At 36.5% G+C, this 27,719-nt stretch overlaps 1 protein-coding gene and 1 long non-coding RNA gene across 2 annotated transcripts; both read left to right on the top strand.

Moving 5' to 3' along the window:
- The first annotated feature begins 11,345 nt into the window (after positions 1-11,345).
- On the top strand, positions 11,346-12,516 carry LOC132605082 (uncharacterized). The gene is made up of 3 exons (XR_009569039.1): positions 11,346-11,461; positions 11,678-11,719; positions 11,832-12,516. It is a non-coding gene; the product is annotated as an uncharacterized LOC132605082 (long non-coding RNA).
- Positions 12,517-17,219: 4,703 nt separating this feature from the next.
- On the top strand, positions 17,220-26,724 carry LOC132604972 (transcription factor MYB4-like). The gene is made up of 4 exons (XM_060318338.1): positions 17,220-17,799; positions 18,050-18,085; positions 25,934-26,027; positions 26,237-26,724. The coding sequence occupies exons 1-4, from the start codon at positions 17,655-17,657 to the stop codon at positions 26,691-26,693; spliced, it is 732 nt and encodes a 243-aa protein (XP_060174321.1). The 5' UTR covers positions 17,220-17,654; the 3' UTR covers positions 26,694-26,724.
- Positions 26,725-27,719: the final 995 nt, after the last annotated feature.

Below are 27,719 nucleotides of genomic sequence, written 5' to 3'. Positions count from 1 at the left end.
GTTGTTAAGGAAAGCAAGGTATATGTTGTGTGTTGGGCAAGATTTACGAGTATCGAATTAATGATGGCTTAATGATGTTTTGGAGAAGAGTTATAATGTCCCTTAGATTTTTAACGAGGTGTTAAACAAGTGTCAAGAAGGTTCCATAAGGATTGGAGCTCAAACGAACGACGGAGATCATTTCAGGGAGATGGGGTTATACGACCGACTTATACGGTCCGTATAACATTATACGGTCCGTATAAGGGTTCGTATAACACCCAGAAGAGATGAAGTTTGCCTGGTGGTGAACCACGACCACTTACACGGGCAGTGCAATGTTATACAGACCGTATAAGTGTTTGTGGAAGTCCCGACGGGCTGAGTTAAGTTCAATTATATAAATGTGATCCCACTTCACTAATTTCATTTCCCATACTTCTTCATCTCTCTCAAGGTTTCTAGAGGGTTCCACACACTTTATCCATAAGAACTCAAGAGAGATTCAAGATCAACTTCATCAAACTAAGAGAGTTAAGTGTAAGAAGCTCACTAGAGTTCATCCAAGACAAGGAATCTAAGTAGAAGTGAAGCTAGGGTTTTAGTGCAAGAGGAGTATCTTCTCTCAAGGCTTATTCTTACACTATCTAAGGTAAGTTTTATGATCATTCCATGTTGTTTAAAGTAAGGAGAGGTTGAAAGACTTGGATTGTAGAAGGATATAGAAAATGGGTCATGAATGTGAGGATAGTGATATTTTGGTTGGTAGTTTGGAATAAGTCATGAATATTGATATGTTGTGATTATAAATATGTTATAAATGCCATTTAGGTCGTGGGATAAGCATTATATGTGAGAAAACGTACTAGTATACTACGACCATGATTATGGATGAATTGAAGTGAAATTGTGGAATGTGGGTAATGTAGATGAATGAAGATTGTTGGTTATAATGTTGTGAATGTTATTACAGACGTTTGGGAATTGATATATAATATGAGGAAAGTTGTATAAACTAAGGGAATGCTGCCCAATTTTCTCTAGCTTTAGTAAGCACGTTCATATAATTGATTAGCTAATGTTAATGCGAATTCTCTTGAAGGTAGAAACGTGAGCATTGAAGGAGAACAATCAAGCGATGGAATTGTTAAACGAAAGAGGTATGTAAGGCTAGTCCCTTCTTTCTAAGGCATGACTCCTATGGCACGAATCCTCCTATCTTTCCATGATTTTCCTACATATCGGAAATTATGAGTCTACGATTATAAAGAGCTTCATACAAGATAAAGAAAAGAGATACGTTACGAGCATGACAATACTGATGATGAATCTAAGTCTAGAAGTCCTAAAGCTCATGATATGACATTTCTACGAAGCTAATGATCCTTATATGATTCCTATGATATTATTTTCCCTACCTCACCATGACTTTCTTACATTCTGAGAACTATGAGTCAATATTGATAAAGAGCTTCTTATGAGATAAAGATGAGAAATATGACATGAATATGATAATAATGATGATAAGTCTAAGCCTAGATATTCTAAAGCAAGGTATGATGTCCATGAAGTTAATGATCCTATTTACGATCCCTTGATGTTGTTCATGGTGTACACTTACCTTAAAATGGTAGTTCTTTCAAGGTGAGATATGATGATTATGATCACTCCATAATGTAATCGGGGGGTTCACGACCTTACGAAATCCCGACATAGCTATAGTTGCCTTCAAGTTCTAATGTATGTTTTAACGCGTACATAACCACAACTAGTGGGCTGCTATGAGTACACCGTGCCTAGAGGGCCGAACATGACCACCACTAGTGCGCGACGTATGATGGTTACCCGGACGCGGGTTAACGATGATGGTATATATACGATATGGTGATGTATGTGCTACGACGATATATGTACTACGATTATATATGTTATATGTATGAAATGCATCCACTCTTAAAGGTTAAGCAGGGTATGTCTTCATCTTATGTCTTCTGATTTCTCTATTACGTTCATTTCATTCATGCCTTACATACTCAGTACAACGTTCGTACTGACGTCCGTTTTCTTTGGACGCTGTTCTCATGCCCACAGGTAAACAGGGAGGAGATCCAGACTCGTAGGAGCTGTTAGCAGGCCTTGAGAGCACTCCATTATTCCGGAGGTGCCATTGCTTATTGTTTTGTGTATACGTATTTTGGGCACGGCGGGGTCCTGTCCCGTCCCTATGTCTAGCATTCTAGTAGAGGCTCTAGATACGTATGTGTGGGTAGTATGGTCTCACAATGTCCTTATTGTATGTATATTATTTTGATAGTCGAAGGGCTTATGTATATAAAGGTAATTATGTTCAAAGTGAAAAATGGTTTTCCTATGATTTGAGTATAAGATTAATGAATGAACGCTTGATGTGTACGATGGGTAATGGTACGAGCGATGCTCGGTGGTTCGCCCCGGGTACCCGTTATGGCCCCTAGTCGGGTCATGACAAAAGTGGTATCAGAGCAGTTCAGTCCTAGGAAGTGTCTACGAGCCGTATCTAGTAGAGTCTTTTTTATGGTGTGTTGCGCGCCACATCTATAAACAGTAGGCTACAAGGCATTTAGGATGGTTACTCTTCTTTCATCTCTAAGATCGTGCGACAGAGCTAAGCCATAAGAAATGAGATTCCTTATACTAACCCCTGATTGCAGCAGAATAACAGTATTGACAGAAGAAAGTGATTGATGACATTGAAAGTTACGGAGGTAAGTCCCTTCGTTGAGGCTACGTTATCAGAATATGTATTTATATGATAATGGATTCGTTGTCATAGAGGTAAGTCGGTGTAAGTACAACATAGGAATTGACTAAAGGTATCTCTTGATGATAAGTTCAGTTATAAGTTTGTGAACTAAACAAATTGAATGAATCAGAACAAAGGTAAGGGACGGTACGAAAGATGTGTGTCGAGTAAGGTAAGAATATTGAGGTATGATTGAAATGTAAAGCTGAAGGATGAACGGGAAAGTAAATAGGAAGGGATAACAGGGCAGATCGCTAAAGGATCAGGTACATCTCGAAGTGTGATATATGAGGTAAGTTTCGACATCTTTGTGCTTTTACTTGAAAGTGGGAGAGTTGTGTGGCTGAGATATGTCGTACATATATATTGGCCCTGTGAGGCATTGTTGGTATTTGATGCGTGCAGGTTTTGGGATAGTAAGAAATATAGAGGAAACTTCATTGAAATTTTCCTAGAATCTAAAGGAGATAAGATATAAGCTTGTAATATGTCCTAACGGGAAAAGATGTTGTGCAAAAAGTAATGGCAGGACGAGATTAAGTTAGGAGTATCGTTAAAAACTACAAGTGATGAGTTAAATACTATTGAATTGATAGTAATGGTAATTATAAGATCGACATTGATACGGTAAAGAGAAATGCTAGAGTAAATTAGGGAGAGTGGTAGTGCTAAAACACGGCATAGGAGAGGAATGGTAACTCTAATAGAGTACGATACTAGAGTATTGATTGGATGGATAAGCACGAGTAAGATACGATAAGTCTATTAGCAAAATAAAGTAACAGCATGACTGAGGCAGGGGTATGAAATACGAAGGGGTATAACGAATGTGAATCCATTGGTAAAACAACTTATATGGTAAGTGTAATAGGGCTGATTAGAAAGAGTAACAGGTTGAGTATGCTTACTTCGCAAGGTTTATTCTATTTTATGAGCAGGTTTGCGAATGAGGTAAAGAAGTGGCACTCTATAGCGTTGATTACGATCAAGATATAATGAGGGCATGACAAGAACTGTAATACAATGTAAATAAAGTATAGTGAGGGAACGACTAAAGATGTGACATGTTCTATATGAATAAAGAATGAATGCAAGTGTGAAACCAGCAAACAAGCCATGGGGCAGTAGATAAGAAAGCTTATAAGACCTTGTTAGAAAAATCCAGTATAGAGGTTTCGCAATGACAGAAATGATAGCAAGCAAACTTGAAAAAGGAATCAAAGAAATGTGATATGGCAAAGTAGTAGTAGTTTGTGATTTGAATAATCAAGAGTATGAGTGATATCTTTAGCTGGATGTAAAAGACCAAGACTACAGAAAGATGAATAACGAAATAGGATGATTGTTAGGAAAAGGTCAACACAATAAGGATGAGAGGGGATGATCAGAATGAACATAATAAGTTTTGGAAGCGAAGAATTGATTGTACAAAGGTAGTATATTCTAAAGGACAAAGCGGTACTAAGTTAAGAATAGGGTTTCTCGTGTGAAGAATAGAGGATTGATTATAAAACGGAAGGAAATAAGATAAATTGAAGAGGAAAGAATGTAAAGGAATAAGAATGGGAATAGAAAGAGAAGGAAATGCGCCGCAAAGTACGCGCACTTAAGAAGTAGTCGTGTTATGATTAAAGGAAGATGCATCTCCTACGAATATCCTATACCAAGTTAGAACGAGTAAAGTATATGAAGTAATGAGTTGAAAAGAAAAAGGTGGCCATGAGTTATGAGTTTACCGTACGACGATAAAGCGATAGAGCAAAGCTATCATCAACGACAAATACAATATGATTATGATTGGTTTTGAAATCAATGTTGAGTGCAACACAAGAGTAAAAGAGTATGAGGCATAAGGGGTATTAGTTGCGCATGAGACTTAGGCCCTGGAAAACAAAGATGACGTTACAAGTGAACTTTGAGCACCGAAGAAGAAGGCAAGTGACATTGCATGGATGGTATGGATAACTAGACATACTACTATTGTGAGCATCCCTATGGGACAAAAGTTATTAATTGGAGCGGATTTAGACATTGACTCATAACTACCAGATGAGCTAAGTAAAATACATCCTTGTTCGGATTGCTATGTCGGTTGTATTACTTGATTACAAAACTGCAAGATAAGTATGTTAAGACTTCACACATGAATTATCGTAGCTATAAATTATGGGAAACGACATGAATAAGATGTAGTATAGTAAGGGATATATGAATTCAAGATTTGAAGGTGAGGCAACGGATTTGAGAATGGTACAAGTAAAACCCTTAAAGGGGTGAAGCGAGTAAAGAGAATACAAGTGTAGAGATTGAAACGATGGACCCTAAGATGTGACAGATATAGACTCTAAAACAAAGAGTGAGAGTTACGCAGGAATGAGTCTAATAACTAGTATATAAACAAACACAAATTGAGCAGGCATCTGAGACTGTACTGGAAAACATTCGCGAAGACCTTGAACCACGTGACATTGAGAGCAAATAACTCAAGGGGTATTGTAAAAGATAGCGATGCTATATTAGAATAGAGGCAAAGGCACTAATGGTAGAGTCGTTGTTAATGATATTTCGATTTATAAGCGACAATTAATAAAGGGACCTAAGGTTTTCTATAGTAGAACATAAGATATGATAATCAAGGGAAAAATAAAGGAAGGAAAAGAGCATGACGAGATAAGTTACTACAGATAGACAAAAGAGTTTGGTATGTATGACACCGAGCCTTGTCGTGGCCGGGTATACGAAAACCGCCGAACCTTTAAGGTCGGGTATGTTATGGATATGAATATGGACACGAATATGTATACGGATATGGATACATGTATATGTATAGATGTGTATGTACACGAATCACGCAAGAATGATTATTTAACTTGCAAGTATTTATACGTCGTCAATGAAACCAAGTGGGTACTTAAAAAGAAGAGTAAGAGGTAAACAAGAATAGTGTGGTCATGATACTCCGGTTCAGTTGAAGGAAACTATATGGTGAATTGAGTTGAAATGTTGAGTTGGGATTATCGTTAAGGATAAATAGGACAATTACTTGGAATATGATATAAGTACATTCTATATGCTTCCTACGGTAGCCCTGGGGTGTGACAACTTACAAATGCAATAAGATCACTGAATGAAGGGGGCTTTTACCAAAAGAATATTACGCCTTGGAATTTTCATTTTTGTACCATTATGGTTACAGCAAATTTCCGACAGTTACCAAAGGGTTATGAAATCCTCAAAAATTATGAGGCCTTCGAGGAAGTCGACGACGGACACCTATGACAGGACACCTCGGATTGAGTTTATCTAGACTCTACAGATGTGGGTCAATGCCATTATCATGGTCAAAGGGAAGAAAGGAAAGCGGAAGGGATTTGTAAACCATGTGGAACTTAATACCATTATTGAGCAAGAAAAAGGACTGATGAGTCCGAGTATCAACGAGGATTATATCAGGAAAGCAACTCACTTATATCTCTTGAAAGGATATTTCTGAGGAATCGGGGAAGTATTGCACCCGAGAGTCATTACTAAGAAGAAAAACTCATTTTTGAGCTATTCAAGGGGAATGATATAGATAGTGTGTGTTAGAATATTAAAATGATGGCTCCCACAGGAGGCTCAAGATGAAACACTGTTGCCCCAGGTAAGCAATGCAATACCTTACTTTTAATGCTTTTGGTCGTGTATGACCATATTGTCTGTTGTGGTGTTGTAGCCCCGAGTGGCAGTGTTATTTTAGACTCTTGTGACAGGATGGTAGTGCCATATTACAGGGGAAACTTTGGCGAAATTTTCGTAGAATTCCCGAGTGCTTAACATTCGAGGACGAATGTTCCAAAAGGGGGGAAAAATGTTACACCTTGGAAATTTCCCGTTAACGTACAGTGAATAGACTAACGAAGGGCACGACGTATACGATGTTTTGATAAGAAATAACATTTGATGATTCTAAATGAGATTTCAAAGACATGTGAGGTAGGAGACGGAAGTTGTTAAGAAAAGCAAGGTATATGTTGTGTGTCAGGCAAGATTTACGAGTATCGAATTAATGATGTCTTAATAATGTTTTGGAGAAGAGTTATAATGTCCCTTATATTTTTAACGAGGTGTTAAACAAGTGTCAAGAAGCTTCCATAAGGATTGGAGATCAAACGAACGACGAAGATCATTTCAAGGAGATGGGTTATACGACCGACTTATACGGTCCGTATAAGGGTCTGTATAACACCCATCAGAGATGATGTTTGCCTGGTGGTGAACCACGACCACTTACACGGGCCGTGCAATGTTATACGGACCGTATAAGTGTCCGTGGAAGTCCCGACGGGCTGAGTTAAGTTCCATTATATAAATGTGATCCCACTTCACTAATTTCATTTCCCACACTTCTTCATCTCTCTCAAGGCTTCTAGAGGGTTCCACACACTTCTTCCATAAGAACTCAAGAGAGATTCAAGATCAACTTCATCAAACTAAGAGAGTTAAGTGTAAGAAGCTCACTAGAGTTCATCCAAGACAAGGAATCTAAGTAGAAGTGAAGCTAGGGTTTTGGTGCAAGAGGAGTATCTCCGCTCAAGGCTTATTCTTACAGTATCTAAGGTAAGTTTTATGATCATTCCATGCTGTTTAAATTAATGAGAGGTTGAAAGACTTGGATTGTAGAAGGATATAGAAAATGGGTCATGAATGTGAGGATAGTGACATTTTGAGTCGATAGTTTGGAATAAGTCATGAATATTGATATGTTGTGATTATAAATATGTTATAAATGCCATTTAGGTCGTGGGATAAGCATTATATGTGAGAAAACGTACTAGTATACTACGACCATGATTATGGATGAATTGAAGTGAAATTGTGGAATGTGGGTAATGTAGATGAATGAAGATTGTTGGTTATAATGTTGTGAATGTTATTACAGACGTTTGGGAATTGATATATAATATGAGGAAAGTTGTATAAACTAAGGGAATGCTGCCCAATTTTCTCTAGCTTTAGTAAGCACGTTCATATAATTGATTAGCTAATGTTAATGCGAATTCTCTTGAAGGTAGAAACGTGAGCATTGAAGGAGAACAATCAAGCGAAGGAATTGTTAAACGAAAGAGGTATGTAAGGCTAGTCCCTTCTTTCTAAGGCATGAATCCTATGGCACGAATCCTCCTATCTTTCCATGATTTTCCTACATATCGGAAATTATGAGTCTACGATTATAAAGAGCTTCATACAAGATAAAGAAAAGAGATACGTTACGAGCATGACAATATTGATGATGAATCTAAGTCTAGAAGTCCTAAAGCTCATGATATACATTCCTACGAAGCTAATGATCCTTATATGATTCCTATGATATTATTTTCCCTACCTCTCCATGACTTTCTTAAATTCTGGGAACTATGAGTCAACATTCATAAAGAGCTTCTTATGAGATAAATATGAGAAATATGACATGAATACGATAATAATGATGATAAGTCTAAGCCTAGATATTCTAAAGCAAGATATGATGTCCATGAAGTTAATGATCCTATTTACGATCCCTTGATGTTGTTCATGGTGTACACTCACCTTAAAATGGTAGTTCTTTCAAGGTGAGATATAATGATTATGATCACTCCATAATGTAATCGGGGGAGGGGGGGTGGTTCACTACCTTACGTCACCCCGACATAGCTATAGTTGCCTTCAAGTTCTAATGTATGTTTTAACGATAAATGTATGATAATGCTAAGTTTATGATAAGGTTACGGTAAGCTTATGATAAGGTCATGATGTGTCTATGAGGTGTATGATAATGATAATTTATGAGATATATGTGATGATATGATTCTACCGCGCCTAGATGGCCGGACGTGGCACCGCTAGGGCGGGATGCTTATGGTTCCACCGTTCCTGAATGGTCGGACATGACCACCACTAGTGGGATGCGTATGAGTACATCGTACCTAGAGGGCCGGACATGACCACCACTAGTGGGCGGCGTATGATGGTTACCCGGACGCGAGTTAATGATGATGGTATATATACGATATGGTGATGTATGTGCTACGAAGATATATGTACTACAATTATATATGTTATATGTATGAAATGCATCCACTCTTAAAGGTTAAGCAGGGTATGTCTTCATCTTATGTCTTCTGATTTCTCTGTTATGTTCATTTCATTCATGCCTTACATACTCAGTACAACGTTCGTACTGACGTCCATTTTCTTTGGACGCTGTGTTCATGCCCACTAGTAAACAGGGAGGAGATCCAGACTCGTAGGAGCTGTTAGCAGGCCTTGAGAGCACTCCATTATTCCGGAGGTGCCATTTCTTATTGTTTTGTGTATATGTATTTTGGGCACGGCGGGATCCTGTCCCGTCCTTATGTCTAGCACTCTAGTAGAGGCTCATAGATACGTATGTGTGGGTAGTATGGTCTCGCGATGTCCATATTGTATGTATATTATTTTGACAGCCGAAGGGCTTATGTATATAAAGGTAATTATGTTCAAAGTGAAAAATGGTTTTCCTATGATTTGTGTATAAGATTAATGAATGAACACTTGATGTGTACGATGGGTAATGGTACGAGCGGTGCTCGGTGGTTAGCCCCGGGTACCCGTCATGGCCCCTAGTCGGGTCGTGACAGAGTACTTCTTTTTGTTTTTTCCCTCCTTTGTAAGTATGCTCTTTATACTGTTTTGCACCACTGCTTTGTCCCCCTTCATGGCTAGTTCTACATTGTTGGTTTCCATCAGTTTCTAGGTCCACTTTGGCTGTGTCAAGTTTTTCAGTTCTAGCATCTTTGTTTTCTGGTTTATCTTTATGAGCATTGTTCTTTCTGGATTCAGCTTTGCAGGTGGTGTTGTCATGTCCTTGTAGTTCACAAGTTTTACAGTATGCTGGAACTCCTTCATACTCCAGAACTTGTTCATACCCCTTTCTTCCAACTCCCTTCTTTTCATGTCCTATGAACACTGAATTAGGCAGAGCTTTGGTTAAATCGACTTCTATACGAACCTTCGCCATACTTGGTCTGGACTTTGTAGATGTTGCCATATCCTCTTTCAGCGGGGTTCCCACTTGTGCCAGAATTTGTTTTAGATAATCCCAATAATATAGATGTTACTTCAATCTAGGAAGCAATACCCATATAGGCGCAAGAGGCGTTTCTTCATTAGGGTCAAAATCAGGTGACCACTTAAAAGTGTGCATCTTACTATTCGAGATGGTAATGAATCGTTGAAAATAAACAAAGTTGAAATCGCATTAACGGGTAAAGTTGATGAAAACATGTCGGTAATCGAATACTCCAATGGTGGCCGTACCTTTTAAGGGAATCTGATCCTTGAATTTAGTTCAGATGGTTTCGATTTGCGGCCTTCCGTAGGTGAATTTTCCGACCAGAGTAAGCTTGCATTCTTCTGTCATAATTCCAGAATACTCGTTATCTTGGAAAAATACAGCCGGAGCCGTTGTGGGCTGTCTGTTGAGCAATGATTTTCGAGCTGGGTCTGGCTACGGGTGGAATTGGGGGAGCTTGTAGGGCATTGCGATAGTGAGGAGTGTTTTGATTGTTTTCTGTGGGAGGGTTCGTATCTGGTGGGGGGTCTTGAGGCTGGTCAATACGCACCGGAATTGCGGGCGCCGGAGCAGTCATTGAGGGTGAAGCGTGATAACACGCGTTGAAATTGAAAGTAGGAGTCGGTGGATCGACCGTTATAGAGTATAACGTAATTGAACTGTAATATTAGAGTTAGTGAGAAGACAGACCTTATTTTACAAAGAGCTTACTGTTATAAAGTTGATTATTGGTGTTATAGGAAATATGATGTTATAGAGAAAGAAAATATAACTAAAAAAAACGGTTCGGTTCCAAAAAACTTAGCTATTATAGACATATAACATTATATGTGGATGTTGTTATAGAGAGTCTGTAGACTAGTCTAGAACAGGGTGAGTAAGGCTATCCTTGTCACACTTTGTAATAGACAAAACATATTACTAGTCCAACCTGATGTAATCGCGTTGTTGATGGAATAATATGATCACCCACGCTGGGTGTTAATTTCGAATTTATCCCATATATTAAAAGAGGTAGTCAAAGAAATATTAATTAATTAATTAAGTTAATTCCTTCAATGATTATCCAAATTATGAAAATTACTCCGAAAGAAACTTTTAATATTATTTATGACGACAAAATCTTTCAAATATACTCATATTCTCAGCTAATACCCTAGTCAAATTTCCACCTGTCAGTACCCATTAAACCTATTTTAAGAAGTTACTATATCCAAAATCCAAACCCGAATCAAAATAAATCTTCTATTATAATCTATATATAATATAAAGCTAGGCATAGACAAGGTGATGTGGCACCTCTCAATGGTCTTCATTCTTATTTATCTTTTTTCTCCTTTTTTTGACCTTTTCCCCTTCATTTATCTATTTATTTTTATTTTTAATAGCTAAAAAGTTCTTTAATTCAATTAATCAACTTTTCACCACCCACTCTAATTGTCTTCTTTATTAGATATCTTAATATGTATTTATGTGTTGTTACACCTTATCCCTGCCCCACGTTGTGAACATAAAACGTAAGATTTGCTTCTAGGAAATTAAGGAGTCCAACATTACTTGAGTGGAAAAGATTAAATCAAATGAGAAATGTTGAGAGTGCAGTTTCATTATCAAACACCAGCCTCAAGGTAAATATCACGTTTGCATGTCAAATACTCCTATATATGATCAAAAACACGTACTCTATCAATTTTATCTTGAAATAATTTGCATCAACTAAGGATCGGTGATTGTTTAGAAGTAATCTGTATATTAAAACAATTTGTCTTAGTTAGCAAAATCTCCTCTCTCTTTATCACAAATTTCTTTTACCGTTTATAATTTTTTAAACGTTTTTTTTTAAGGTTTCAGATGATGACATTGTCATTCCTTTAATTTGACGCCAGGTTAATCCTTTTGAAATCATTTTTTATTTATCTTTTGGTTTATAATAATGTTTTTGTCTTACAAAATTATTACTTTGAATGTAATTATATTCTATTTACTGCTGCTGAGCAGGAAGATATGATGGCATGAAACTTGATTACGTGCATTGATTGTTCGTCCACTTCAAGCACTCAAAATGGATCTTCACAGGGGGTTTGATTTGATTACTTAGGTAATTCTAGGCAAAGACCTTATTTTCAAATTCTGTTTTTGTTCTCTTCTATTCTTTGAGTTCATGAATGTATTCTTCTTTACCGTGAATGTATTCTTCTTTACCGTGTTATGTTTTTGGAGATTCATTTTGTGATGTTTTGGTTTCAAATTAATGTTGTTCTCTCTCTTTTTTTTTTTTTTTTTTTTTTTTTTTATTTCTTTGTTCTGAACAAAGATCTTTGATAAGATGTATGATTCCATTTTATCTATCAATAATGAATTATGAAACTTTCTCTCTGGGATGTGAAACTAACAAGTCTATTAGAAAGTGAATGAGAAATTTTCACACGAATTTTAATTATGTATTTTTAATTGCTATTAACTTTGCTCCTCCTCCTCTTCTTCTTCTTCCTCTTCTTCTTCTTCCTCCTCTTCTTCGTCCTCTTCCTCTTCTTCCTCCTCTTCTTCTTCTTCTTCTTCTTCTTCTTCTTCTTCTTCTTCTTCTTCTTCTTCTTATCTTGCGATGATGAAAAACGTGTTTATGTTATTGTAAACTTCTAAATTAAGTTGACTATGTTATTATTCCTTTTTTCTTTTCAATGAATTTAAAGTTATATTGCAATATTTTTGTTAGGAACGATATTTTAAGTTTTTTGTAGGGTTGGAAGCCATACTGCCTATGGTACAATATTTCGCGTAGTTATTGGTTGTTAATGCCCCCAAAAAATATGACACAGTCTAATAAACATTAGAAGCCAGCCAAAGAATAAGCAATTAAGTTATCTTTTTAGTCTTTTAGAACTTTTATAGTAGTTATACATTTTCATGAGCACATAGTTTTAATATTTTTTAATGTGAATGAATAAATTAAATATGACAATGTGTGGTAGCAATGAAATCACACGAGAATGTTTTCAAATGGTTGGTTGTAAAACTTATCAAATGCGTGTAATTTATGACAAAATAGATGTTATCCATATACAAATTAATTTTTATATAAGCAATTCTGGAGAGAGAAAATTGAGGATTTTGCAACCAAAAAAAAAAAAGAGGATACAACATGGGAGTTGTTTCACTAGAGAAGAATAAGAGAGAGACTAGGATTGTATAGAAAGAATTCTTTTCTCAATTTAAAGGAAGTGGCGGGGGGTGTCAAGTGGGTCGGGCCGGGCCGGGCCATTTAAATGTGGGCCACAAGGGGCCGGGCCGTAAGTTAAGTGGGCCGGGCTGGGGGTCGGGCTTGGAGAGGGAAAGGGTGTCTGGCCCAGCCCACCTCGGATAGGGGCTACACGTCGGGCTAACCGGGCCCGTTAGTGGGCCGGGCTGGGTTTTAGTTAGTGGGCCGGGCCGGGTTTTAGTTAGTGGGCCGAGCCGGATTTTAATTATTTTTAAAAAAAATTCTAATGCTAAAATTTATTAAGTTTAATACTTTAAAATCTAGTTGTTGTCAACTTTATTTTAACCTTCAAGTTCCTTAAATTATACTTTGGCCCTATTTTCAAACTATAAATACCATTCATTCTTCTCCATATTATCTCACAATTCCCTACTCTCCTCTTTCTCTAAATTTCCTACTCATCTAAATGGGAACTAAATGGGAACAATGCACATGAGTTTTGATACTAAACCAAAGTTCTTAATTTAATTATCTCATCTGATCCTAAGTCCTAATGTCATGTGCAGATTGTCACGTCTCCATCATCGGTGGAGACATTTCAATATGCTAAAAAATATTTAATTATTATATATAAAATATTTGAAACTAATAAGATTATATTAATATATTATTATATATATAACTAATAGTTTATATTATTATATAGTATACTGTATAACCTATTGAAATATTTTTGAACTTGTGTAAGCCAACAACAAGATAGTAACTTAAAAGGGGTATTTGATTTATTTCACGCATCAGCAATTTCAGAGGTAAATTATTTTTCATTTAGTAGCAATTAAATATTAACGAATTCGATTCCTCTTCATTTTTATTGTCTCCATTTTTCTCAAGTTCTTACTTGAATAAGAGACACATTACACGAGTTAAAATTAATGGTTAAGTTTTAATTAACTAAAGTAAGATTCTAACTATGGTTTGAATAATTAATAAATATTTCATATATTTGCTTCCAAAATTTTAAGAATCCCACAATTATAGCTACAACTATTTTATTGGGATACAATGCTTTTAAAATACTTATTATTAGTAATAAATGTAATACTTATCACCCGGGCTTATGGTGGGCCGGGCTGGTGGGCTGTCCACCTTGTCTGGCCCAGCCCCCTAATAAAACCCACCTAGCCCAGCCCCTTACACCTATTAGTGGGCTTGGGCCGGGCCGGTGGTGGGCCGGGTTCGGGCTGGCCCGACCCACTTGACACCCTTAGGTGCATGATAAATGCTAGGAAGTTAGCTAGAAAACGAAGCACGTATTTTAAGCTTTTGTTTAAAATTTGGGAAGCAAATGAGGCAAGGGAATATAAGAAGATATAAATTATAAGATATTACAAAAACAAGGTCATTTGATTCCCAGAGTAAATAGGTGCTCTAGAGGATTTAAAGCACACTAAAGAAAAAACCCATTTCACTATATGTAACTATTAGGAATAGTAAAGGTGATGTGATACATCTCTTTCACCAAGCAACACAATTATAGCAACACAATTTGTTTTTTCTTCTTTTTTGGCCTTTTCTCTATTTCCCCCCCACCCCCCCCCCCCCCCCCCTCGTTTATGTGATATAAAAATGCTCAAAAATCTCTCCTTTAACACTCTTAATCACGCTAAATAACTATGTTAAAAAACTAAAAAATCATTTCGTTAACTCTCTTAATTATTATAAAAGTTTCCGACCTTCCTTATTTGGTTCTCCTAATTACACATCTATATTCAGAGTATTGAAGAAGGGTCAGATTTTTCTTTCTAATAACGTAAATGAGGTATAAATAAGGATAATAAAGAGTCATATTTTTTCTTTTCTTATTCGATAATGAATGTGAATATATGATTAATGTGTATCAAACCTATTATTATTAAAAGCCAAAAAAAAAAAAAAATCCCCTTTAGTGTCCCCACATCAAAGGAGTTATCTTTTGGAGAGTTATTACCACAACAATGTTGCAAATTGCAATAATCATCGTATTAATGTTGTTAAACTCTTCCACTTCCCTACATATTGAATATATATTTAAGGGCACTTTTAATACTTTTTCTACTTCTTCGACACTACATGCACATATTCTATTCGGAAATCTAATGCTTTGTTGCTCTCTGATAATCTCCATAGGATGAGAGTAGGTAAATACCATACCAAGTCACTAAATGGTATCATGACTTGTCTTTTACATTACATTTTGCGTCATGTGCGTTTTTTTTTTTTTTTTTTTCTATGATAAAGCATAACCTCCACGGTAATGTTTCACTATCGCAACTTAATTCTAGCAATGCTCTCTTCAACAAATACCGGTATAAGAATGAGAGTTGAGATATGTGAGCTTTAATATTAGTGAATCTTACACGATGCAAAGACGCAGTAGATGAGCCTCAGTACGGGTACCGAGTACGAGAGAAAACCAACAAAAATAAAGTTCTCTCTAACTTTTAAATTTCCTGCATAACTATATTGGAATATAATTCAAGTATTTCCTCACCCTAATTTGTCGAGAATATATCTTTATTTATTTATTTTTATTACGGTCATTTGAAAGTCAGGTAATTTATGATCAAGTAAACTTAATGTTGTTGTTGGTTGAACCACTAATATTGCTATAATATTCATTGAATTTAGTATGAAGTTACAATAATTAAATGATTAATTTATTGGAACTTTTCATATCAACTTTTTTATGTTTTCCTTCTTTCTATCGGCAGTTTTTAGTTTGAAATTACAGCTTGAGAATATCTCTTTAGCAATTTTCTTGAACATGCAATCTCAGGATCGGGACTTAATTTGTATTTCTGTATTTCTCTCTTTTATTACACTAACTACACTGCTTATTGCAATATTTATCAAATAGTGACATTAATTATTTAACAATATATTTTAATCTTTGTTTATAACCGCGCGAAGCGCGGACAAGTACACTAGTATAATATTAAAGAATACATATAGATGACGGCTTCACTTTGTTACATTACTTTCCAACCTGTAACTCAATTGACATTAACTAAAAATAAGGGGAAAAAAAGTAATAATCTAACAAAGTACTTCAATTTGATAAAGGGAACACCTCTTTTAGCTTTGACCTCTCAACTGAAGCCTTGTTCGGCAAAAATCTATAACACTTCATAGGAATAAGCAAAAAATAAATAAATATTGCAATATAGTACAAACAAATTATTATGATAAAACGTATAAAAAACTCACCACGATTCAAAGAATTCTTTTTTTATCCCAATTGCCCTTTATAAATTACCATTTTTATGCAAGAGAAATGATTGACTTTTACCATAAAAAGCAGTACGTATTTTAATGTTAATCAAATAATATGAAAATCACAGACTAAGAAATTCAACTAATGTCAATATCAGAAACATTGTTATATTGACAATATTTTTAGGATGTTTTTCTCCTCAAGTATGGTATACAACTAACTTCATTCCTATTTTATATTTATTACATTCAGAATATTTTGGTCCATATCGGTGATGAAACAAGCCTTATTTTGAAATTCCGTATATTGTATGAAGTTCGTGTCTTTAAAAAAAGTTATAGAAGACCCATTTTCATTTGGGTTAGGGTCTTCGGTACAGTAACTTCTCAGATTTGGTTAATTAAATAAGAGATAATGGTCAAAAACACATATCAAGTATCATCTTTTTTTGAGTTTCTTACTTGAACTATCAGGTGTGAAAGTTTGCTACCTAAACTATCACCAACTACTTTGCAAAACACACCTCAACTATCGGTTGTTCACTTTTCCTACATGAACTATCACCAACTAGTATGCAAAACACACCTCATTAAAAGTGAACAAAGGTGTGTTTTGCAAACTAGTGGGTGATAGTTTAGATAGGAAAAGTGAAGTTGAGGTGTATTTTGCAAACTAGTTGCGATAGTTTAAGTAGGAAACTCTCACACCTGATAATTTATGTAGGAAACTAAAAAAAAGGTCATACTTGAGGTGTGTTTTTGACCCTTAACTCATTAAATAATGATCACCAATAGGTAGAGTTTTAACTTGAATTATTTTATAGGAGATATATAAATACTTGGATGGTTTTATTAAATAATTTTCATAATTTAGATAACCATTCAAGGAATTAACTCTTGCCAACTCTTTAAATATCCATGATAGTGTTATATGAAGTTTACAAGAGTGGCAGGATATGACACAAAGAAGAAATAGTAAGTTGGGAAAAAATTTCATTTCACATAACTAGAAGTAAAAAAAAAAAAAAAAAAGGACGAAGAAGAAGCACTTATACAAGAAGTCTTAGTGCAGACCAAGACTGGAACTAATTTTGTTTGGCTTAGACAGTCTTCTTTTATCTCGGTTTGTAATAACTATAACTAAACTTTACCTTACTCAAGTGCTAGCTAGTAATAGCATGCATATAGTATATATAAAATAAATAAATAATCTTCTTGTAGACCAAAGGAAAAAAAAAAAAAAAGGAAGACAACAAGTCAGATTAGGAACTTTCTTGGAAATGAAGGCTCTAAACTAAATTTCCCCTTATATATAACCAATTAATTAAGCTTTGTGAAGTAGGTGACTTTGGATTCGAAGTCCCATAATTATGGCAGAATTAGTGTTCCAGCAACATGGCAAAAACGTGGACTATGTAAAGAAAGGGGAGTGGTCGCCCGAGGAAGACCAAAAATTGATCGCTTATATCAAAAGATATGGCATTTGGAATTGGACCCAAATGCCCAAATATGCAGGTCCAAAACCAAAAGATTTTTGTAACAAAAACCTATTTGATTCACTGGTCTTTCTTTAGGGTGCATTTACTCAATTCTCCTTCATTCCCAAAAAAGGGAAAGAATTAAACTAACAAACAAGAAAAAAGCAGAAAATTTTAACCATTTAAAAAAAAAAAAAAAAAACAGATCCTAACTTTTATTGTTGCTTTAGTGCTTTTAGGGTTTCAGTAATGTAGTGCTTAGGCTCATATATATTTGGTTGGTACAGGGCTATCAAGAACTGGAAAGAGTTGCAGACTACGATGGGTCTGTTGCCAAAAAATAATCTGTATAAGTCTAAATAAAGTTTCTGAATCTATAAAACACTTAGTAAAAGCAGATTACACAATCTGTAAAAATTTAAAATCAGTAAATTACAGAAACTGGAAAAATGAACAGAAACAGTGCTGGAAAAAAAATATATTCAGAATATAATCGAGCCACTTAGTTCAAAGTGTGTCCTTAAGGAAATTATTCCCCTCACAGTACTCGAGGTTTGATGGAATATCCCCTCCCAGGATAGAACGATTATCTTACCAGAATAGTAGTACTGCAAATTCTGGTAGCGGCGAACCACTCAATGGCAGTATATCACACAGAAAAGAAACTTTTAAGAAGAGTAGAAGAATAGAGAATATCAGAAAAGTCGTAAAGCATAATCTGAATATTAATTGGAATTTATAGCCATTAACGCACTGGTTGGGAAAAGGTTTGCACCTTTTCAGAAAGGTTTGCAACCTTTCAGAAAATATACGTTTTTTTTTTTTTTTAAAAAAGGAGGGAAATTTAAATTAATCCGGGAAGAAACGGGTCGCGGGTCAGACACGCGGATCCGGGTCACTAACGGGTCAGGATTTGGAAATAATTAATTAATTAATTAATAATTAATTAAATTAAAACTAAAGGAATTTTGGTCCAAAAAGATTATCAATCAATCAGATCATTTGACCAAATCCAAATCCAAAGCCAAAGCCAAAGCCGAGCTGAGCGAGCAACGACGACGGCGCGAGGGGTTCTTTCCCCCTCAACCCTTTTAGCGACTAGAGAAGGTGTAATGTAATATATACACCTCTCTTTTCCTCTATTTTTTTCCTATGTGGGACAAATGCTTTAACAAAAGTACAAGGGACCTTTTACATTCCCCAAAGCAAAAAGGAACCTTTTATATTCCCTTCACTTTTCATCCCATCATTTCCCATTCACCAATATCAAAACCCAACAATCCCCCACATGAATGGGGAATGGCCATAATATAAAAGAATGCGCGGACAAGTGTGATATACAAGCGAAGATTGACTGCATCTGGATAAGTAGGTTTCCCTTTGAACTTTCCGTAGTGAACTTATATCGGATATACTCGATCAATCGGTAGATTTGATATCTTTGAACCGTCGAACTTTGTTGTATACCTAGACAACATAAATCACACAATCAACCTTCAACCATTTATGGTTCTCACGGTTGTGTTCGTTTCAGCCATGAACACCGCCTGGTTTCATGAGTGCATAGAGAATGGGCCTTCACTGTCATTCCCTTTTAAAGCGGCTTACACTTAACACTCACATAGGTGATTTCTAAACATGTGGTCCTATAGCCACATTATCTGGTCATACACTGCCAGATTTAGATAATCATTAAAAATCTTAATGCTTTATTAACTCATTAACAAGCCATAAATTTTTATCCTTATTTCTGAACATTGTCTTCAGCCGAGAATGGGTTGAGTTGTTTGACAATGTTGAACCGTCAGTCATAACTTTGTTTGATCTCCTTGAACCTAGCTCTTGAGATCTCCAGTCTGCTAGGTAGATTTACCGCCATGATGACTTGTCCTCGGCCTTAACCCCATTCCCATTGATGATCTACTAACTCCCTCTCTAGATAAGCCTTTTGTAAGCGGATCCGCTACGTTATCTCTTGAATTTACATAGTTAATCGTGATAACGCCACTAGAGAGGAGTTATCTAACGGTATTGTGTCTTCGTCGTATGTGACGAGATTTTCCGTTATACATTACGCTCCCTGCCCTACCTATTGCTGCTTGACTGTCACAATGTATGCATATAGGAGCCAAAGGTTTGGGCCAAAATGGAATATTTTCTAAGAAATTCCGGAGCCATTCAGCTTCTTCACCGGCCTTGTCTAAAGCTATGAATTCAGATTCCATAGTGGAACGGGCGATGCAAGTCTGTTTGGATGATTTCCAAGACACTGCCCCACTCCCAATTGTGAAAACATACCCACTTGTGGATTTAAATTCAGACGATCCAGTGATCCAATTTGCATCACTATATCCCTCAATCACTTCGGGATATTTATTATAATGCAAAGCATAGTCTTGAGTATGTTTCAGATACCCCAAAACTCGTTTCATTGCCATCCAATGTGTGTAATTGGGATTACTTGTAAACCGACTCAGTTTGCTAATAGCACATGCTATATCTGGTCGTGTACAATTCATGATATACATTAGACTTCCCAACACTTTCGCATAGTCCCCTTGTGATTTACTTTCACCTTCATTCTTTTGAAGTGCGTAACTCACATCAATTGGAGTTCTGACAATCTTGAAATCCAAGTACTTGAACTTGTTAAGTACTTTCTCTATGTAGTGAGACTGTGATAATGCTATACCTTGTGGAGTTCTATGAATTCTAACTCCTAAGATTACATCAGCAACTCCTAAGTCTTTCATATCAAATTTGCTAGCCAGCATGCGCTTTGTAGCATTTATATCTGCCATTTCTTTGCTCATTATCAGCATGTCATCAACATACAAACAAACAATGACTTCGTGACCTGGAGTGTTTTTAATGTAAACACATTTATCACACTCATTGATTTTAAAGCCATTTGCCAACATGGTTTGGTCGAATTTAGCATGCCATTGTTTGGGTGCTTGTTTAAGTCCATAAAACGACTTTACAAGTTTTCACACTTTCTTTTCTTTACCAGGAACCACAAAACCCTCGGGTTGTTCCATGTAAATTTCTTCCTCCAAATCACCATTTAAGGAAGCTGTTTTAACATCCATTTGGTGAATTTCAAGACCATACACGGCTGCCAGAGCCACTAATACCCGAATGGACGTTATTCTTGTTACAGGCGAGTATGTGTCAAAATAATCAAGGCCTTCTTTTTGTCTGTAACCTTTGACCACAAGTCTTGCCTTGTATTTATCAATAGTGCCATCAACTTTCATTTTCCTTTTAAAAATCCATTTAGAACCTAAAGGCTTGTTTCCAGGAGGAAGATTAACCACTTCCCATGTGTGGTTATCTAAGATTGATTGAATCTCACTATTGACTGCCTCTTTCCAAAATGCTGAATCAGAAGAAGACATCGCTGCTTTAAATGTTTGAGGCTCATCTTTAAGCAAGAATGTCACAAAATCTGGTCCAAAGGAAGTAGATGTCCTTTGACGTTTGCTACGCCTTGGATCCTTTTCACTTGGTGTACTTTCCTTTGGTTCTTCCCGCGGTCGTTTAGATCTTTCACTTGACGACTCACATTCAATTTTATACGGATAAATATTTTCAAAGAATTCAACATTATCTGATTCAATTACCGTATTAACATGAATTTCGGGATTGTCGGATTTGTGAACCAAAAACCGACAAGCTTTGCTGTTTGCATATCCAATAAAAACACAATCCACAGTTTTTGGTCCGATTTTTACCCTTTTAGGTAAAGGAACTTGTACCTTTGCTAAACACCCCCACACTTTGAAATATTTCAAGTTGGGTTTTCTTCCTTTCCATAGTTCATATGGAATGGATTGTGTTTTGCTGTGGGGTACTCTGTTGAGTATTCAGTTAGCTGTAAGGATAGCTTCCCCCCACAAGCTCAGCGGTAAACCAGAACTTATTAGTAAAGCATTCATCATTTCTTTCAATGTCCGATTTTTCCTTTCCGCAACTCCATTGGATTGTGGTGTGTAGGGGGCAGTGGTTTGATGAATAATTCCATATTCTAAACATATCTCTGCAAAAGGAGATTCGTATTCTCTACCCCTATCACTTCTAATCATTTTTATCTTTTTATTCAGTTGATTTTCGACTTCATTCTTATATTGCTTAAATGCTTCTATTGCTTCATCCTTACTGTTTAGCAAGTAAACATAACAATATCGAGTGCAATTGTCAATAAAAGTTATGAAATACTTTTTCCCACCGCGAGATGGTATTGACTTCATATCACAAATTTCAGTGTGTATTAAGTCTAAAGGATTTGAATTCTTTTGAACGGACTTATACGAATGCTTAACAAACTTTGATTCAACACATATTTGACATTTAGATATATTACACTCAAATTTAGGCAATATTTCAAGATTAATCATTTTCCGCAAGGTTTTGTAATTGACATGTCCTAAACGAACATGCCATAAATTATTTGACTCCAATAAGTAAGAAGAAGCAGATTTTCCATTAATACTGGCAACAACCATTACATTAAGTTTGAAAAGGCCCTCGGTGAGGTAGCCCTTTCCTACAAACATATCATTCTTACTAAGTACAAATTTATCACTAACCAGCACGCACTTAAACCCATTTTTCACGAGTAGTGCGGCTGAAACTAGGTTCTTCCTAATTGATGGAACATGCATGACGTTGTTGAGAGTCAGCACTTTGCCGGATGTCATCTTCAACAGAACCTTTCCATATCCTTCAACTTTGGCTGTTGCAGTATTTCCCATGTATAGCTCCTCCTCGGGTCCAGCGGGAGTGTAGGTTGTAAATGCTTCCCTAACGGCACACACATGTCGAGTGGCGCCAGAATCAAGCCACCACTCCTTTGGGTTACCAACCAGGTTGCACTCAGACAGCATTGCACACAGGTCATCAACATCTTCCACCATGTTTGCTTGACCCTTGTTTTTCTCTTTGTCCTTCTTGGGGGCACGACAGTCGGGAGCTTTATGGCCTGCTTTACCACAATTATAACAGTTGCCCTTGAACTTTTTCTTGTTAGGATACTTCTCCTTTCCAGAATGCCTCTTCCTTTTATTGTTCTTTTTCGGAGCAGCATCTTCAACGACGTTTGCCCCTTCAATCGGTGAACTCTTACGGTACCTCTTATCAGCGGTTTTGTTATCTTCCTCGATCTTGAGACGAATCACAAGATCCTCCAATTTCATTTCCTTTCTCTTGTGCTTAAGATAATTCTTGAAATCTTTCCATGAGGGTGGCAACTTCTCAATCATTGCAGCCACTTGGAATGCTTCATTCACTACCATACCTTCAGCAATAAGGTCATGGAAGATAAGTTGAAGCTCTTGAACTTGGGTTCCAACAGTTTTTCCATCCACCATTTTGTAGTCTAGGAATTTGGCAACCACAAACTTCTTCAAGCAAGCATCTTCGGTTTTGTACTTCTTTTCCAGTGCACTCCATAATTCTTTGGAGGTCTCTACTGCACTGTAGACGTTGTACAAATCATCTTCTAAGGCACTCAAAATGTAGCCTTTGCACAAAAAATCAGCTTGTTTCCAAGCCTCAGTAACCATGAACTTCTGGTTGTCAGGCATGTCGGCGGCAGGCACGGGAGGTGAACTTTTGCATACCAAGGGTCGTAAGCCAAAAGAACATTCTCTGCTGCCATCCTTTAAAGTTGGCACCGGTGAACTTCGCAGGTTTCTCAGCCGGTGGCACAGCGGTACGGGTTGTAGGAGTAGCCACTGGTGCAATACCCGTAGAGGGAGTTCCAGTCGCAGAGGGAGTTCCAGTCTCAATTGCCATTATTTCTTTGTCACTGTGAAATGGACAAACTGTTTTAGTTAATAAAACCAGAATAGCAATTAAATCACAAACTTTAGCGATGAAGATTTTATTTCTTCAAATCGCAGTATAATTATGAACTTTGGTATTCCAACGAAGTTTTTATAACTTCGAGTCAGAATACTAATATTCATATGGAGTAGAAAACTACACAAGTTTTAATCTCCTTAAACAGAATACAGAATACAGATTATAATATTATATAGATAATTTCCTTAAGATTGTTGCCAAAAAATAATCTGTATAAGTCTAAATAAAGTTTCTGAATCTATAAAACACTTAGTAAAAGCATATTACACAATCTGTAAAAACTTAAAATCAGTAAATTACAGAAACTGAAAAAATGAACAGAAACAGTGTTGGAAAAAAAAATATTCAGAATATAATCGAGCCCACTTAGTTCAAAGTGTGTCCTTAAGGAAATTATTCCCCTCACAGTACTCGAGGTTTGATGGAATATCCCCTCCCAGGATAGAACGATTATCTTACCAGAATAGTAGTACTGCAAATTCTGGTAGCGGCGAACCACTCAATGGCAGTATATCACACAGAAAAGAAACTTTTAAGAAGAGTAGAAGAATAGAGAATATCAGAAAATTCGTAAAGCATAATCTGAATATTAATTGGAATTTATAGCCATTAACGCACTGGTTGGGAAAAGGTTTGCACCTTTTCAGAAAGGTTTGCAACCTTTCAGAAAATATACGTTTTTTTTTTTAAAAAGAGGGAAATTTAAATTAATCCGGGAAGAAACGGGTCGCGGGTCAGACACGCGGATCTGGGTCACTTTTGGTCCAAAAAGATTATCAATCAATCAGATCATTTGACCAAATCCAAATCCAAATCCAAATCCAAATCCAAACCCAAATCCAAATCCAAACCCGAAGCCGAAGCCGAGCCGAGCCGAGCCGAGCCGAGCGAGCGACGACGGCGCGAGGGGTCCTTTCCCCCTCAACCCTTTTAGCGACTAGAGAAGGTGTAATGTAATATATACACCTCTCTTTTCCTCTCTTTTTTCCTATGTGGGACAAATGCTTTAACCAAAGTCAAGGGACCTTTTACAATCCCCAAAGCAAAAAGGGACCTTTTATATTCCCTTCACTTTTCATCCCATCATTTCCCATTCACCAATATCAAAACCCAACAATCCCCCACATGAATGGGGAATGGCCATAATATAAAAGAATGCGCGGACAAGTGTGATATACAAGCGAAGATTGACTGCATCTGGATAAGTAGGTTTCCCTTTGAACTTTCCGTAGTGAACTTATATCGGATATACTCGATCAATCGGTAGATTTGATATCTTTGAACCGTCGAACTTTGTTGTATACCTAGACAACATAAATCACACAATCAACCTTCAACCATTTATGGTTCTCACGGTTGTGTTCGTTTCAGCCATGAACACCGCCTGGTTTCATGAGTGCATAGAGAATGGGCCTTCACTGTCATTCCCTTTTAAAGCGACTTACACTTAACACTCACATAGGTAATTTCTAAACATGTGGTCCTATAGCCACATTATCTGGTCATACACTGCCAGATTTAGATAATCATTAAAAATCTTAATGCTTTATTAACTCATTAACAAGCCATAAAGTTTTATCCTTATTTCTGAACATTGTCTTCATCCGTGAATGGGTTGAGTTGTTTGACAATGTTGAACCGTCAGTCTAACTTTGTTTGATCACCTTGAACCTAGCTCTTGGGATCTCCAGTCTGCTAGGTAGAGTTACCGCCATGATGACTTGTCCTCGGCCTTAACCCCATTCCCATTGATGATCTACTAACTCCCTCTCTAGATAAGCCTTTTGTAAGCGGATCCGCTACGTTATCTCTTGACTTTACATAGTCAATCGTGATAACGCCACTAGAGAGGAGTTGTCTAACGGTATTGTGTCTTCGTCGTATGTGACGAGATTTTCCGTTATACATTACGCTCCCTACCCTACCTATTGTTGCTTGACTGTCACAATGTATGCATATAGGAGCCAAAGGTTTGGGCCAGAATGGAATATCTTCTAAGAAATTCCGAAGCCATTCAGCTTCTTCACCGGCCTTGTCTAAATCCAAATCCAAATCCAAAGCCAAAGCCGAGCGAGCGACAACGGCGGCGCGAGGGGTCCTTTCTCCCTCAACCCTTTTAGCGACTAGAGAAGGTGTAATGTAATATATACACCTCTCTTTTCCTCTCTTTTTTCCTATGTGGGACAAATGCTTTAACCAAAGTACAAGGGACCTTTTACATTCCCCAAAGCAAAAAGGGACCTTTTATATTCCCTTCACTTTTCATCCCATCATTTCTCATTCACCAATATCAAAACCCAACAGGGTCAACTACCTGAGGCCTGATTTAAAGAGAGGACTTCTTAGCATGGAGGAGATGGAAACCGTGATCAGAATGTATCAATCGTTTGGTAGCAGGTGAAAATTAAACCCTAAGTTTTGCATTATTGCAGATTATATTAAGTGGAGTAAATTAATAATCGTATAGTCTCTCTAACAGTTTAGACTTTTTAGATGCTTGAGTCACACGATTCAACATTTTTCAAAATTGATTGACCAGTATTCAAAGTGAACTATTATGTAATTATCTGTCTGACATATATAATTAATGTTTTGTCTTGTTGAAGGTGGTCAGTTATAGCTAAAGAACTTCCTGGAAGGACTGACAACCAAATCAAGAATTTCTACCATACACATTTAAAGAAGCAGCTAGGGACAAAGGTTAATCATGTTCAAGAAAAACCTAAGGCAAGCTCCAAAAAAGCCAAGAAAGTTAAACAAATGAAGATGGGTCAGAAGAAGAAGCCTTTATTAGCTAATAGTAGTCCTCATGAATCTTTTGATTTCACCAAGTCCTCGGCCAGCAACATCACATTTGACCCAGACAACTATGTAAGTAGTTCAATTGTCAATGATCAACAAGTTCCAACTGAAAACAGAGTTGTAGTGGAGAGTAATCCAGACACATCTGCAAATCTTGATTTTTACATACAAGATACTATCATGGATCATGTGAATGTTCATTCAACTAATGTGGATTTCTGGTTTGAGCTATATATGGCAGCAGAAAATGTGAAGATCTAGAAGCTGAATCTACTTTGGAAGGTTCAGTTAAGGAAGTTTAATTATGAATACTTGAGGAGAGTAGTTATATGGCAGCAGACTATGCTCCTTTTGTAGTCTTCTTAACTTTTTGTGTTATTAAATTAGTACTACGAGTTTTTGTTACTATCTGCTGCTTCTTGTACTTCGATTACCAATATTGATGTAGTAACTGTTTAAAATGTTTTGTTATGCTTTCTATAGTATTTTGTCATGGCTTCTTCATTTCTATTATTTCCTTTTTCAAACTGCTTGGAACTGTTTTTCTTGAGTCGAGACCTCTCCACCTCCAAAGTAGGGTAAGGTCTGCATATACTCTATCCTCCCTAGACCCCAGGGATTACACATTTACACTAGGTTTGTTGTTGTATATTTGTAGTACGAGCAACATATATGTGCCTATGTAGTATGCATTTTATGGCCACTATGTTAAGTTTTTATACCATAACTAAGCAATATGAGGTTTCAATAAGCAATGATTCAGAGATATTATACTAGCCAGACAATATTCAGATTGAATCTTAAGTTGAAATTTCATCTCTCATCAAATATAAATGCTGATATGCATTCTCCTCAGTCCTTTTCGACTTCTTTGATGCTTTTAAAATTAGTTTACTCTCCCAAAGCTTAATTTCAACTAAGCAATTAACAATCCATGCTTTTATCACACAAAAATTATCACATGGAGTTTCATGTATGTTAGGATTGGGAAGCTGCGTAGTGCGGAGTTAAAGTCAAACAACGTTATAATGACTAAGTTTAAAAAATAAATGAGGCGCATATTTAACGTGGTTTGATGAATGTGACTTACGTCTACAAGCGGAGAGGAGCAAATTTATTATAACAATTGATAAACAAAAGAGAGTACAAAATTTGAGATAAACTCCAATTAATTCCAAAATATCCCTAGAGAATATACCTCAACATTATCACTCCAAAAAAGAGGTTCACTCAAAGTATTTCACAATACGAACTGTATTGAATATAAAACACTCTCTATTGCAAAAA

This window comes from Lycium barbarum, chromosome 1 (genome assembly GCF_019175385.1).
Source record: "Lycium barbarum isolate Lr01 chromosome 1, ASM1917538v2, whole genome shotgun sequence".
NCBI classification, from domain to species: Eukaryota; Viridiplantae; Streptophyta; class Magnoliopsida; order Solanales; family Solanaceae; genus Lycium; species Lycium barbarum.
This window is presented reverse-complemented; position numbering and strand designations above follow the sequence as displayed.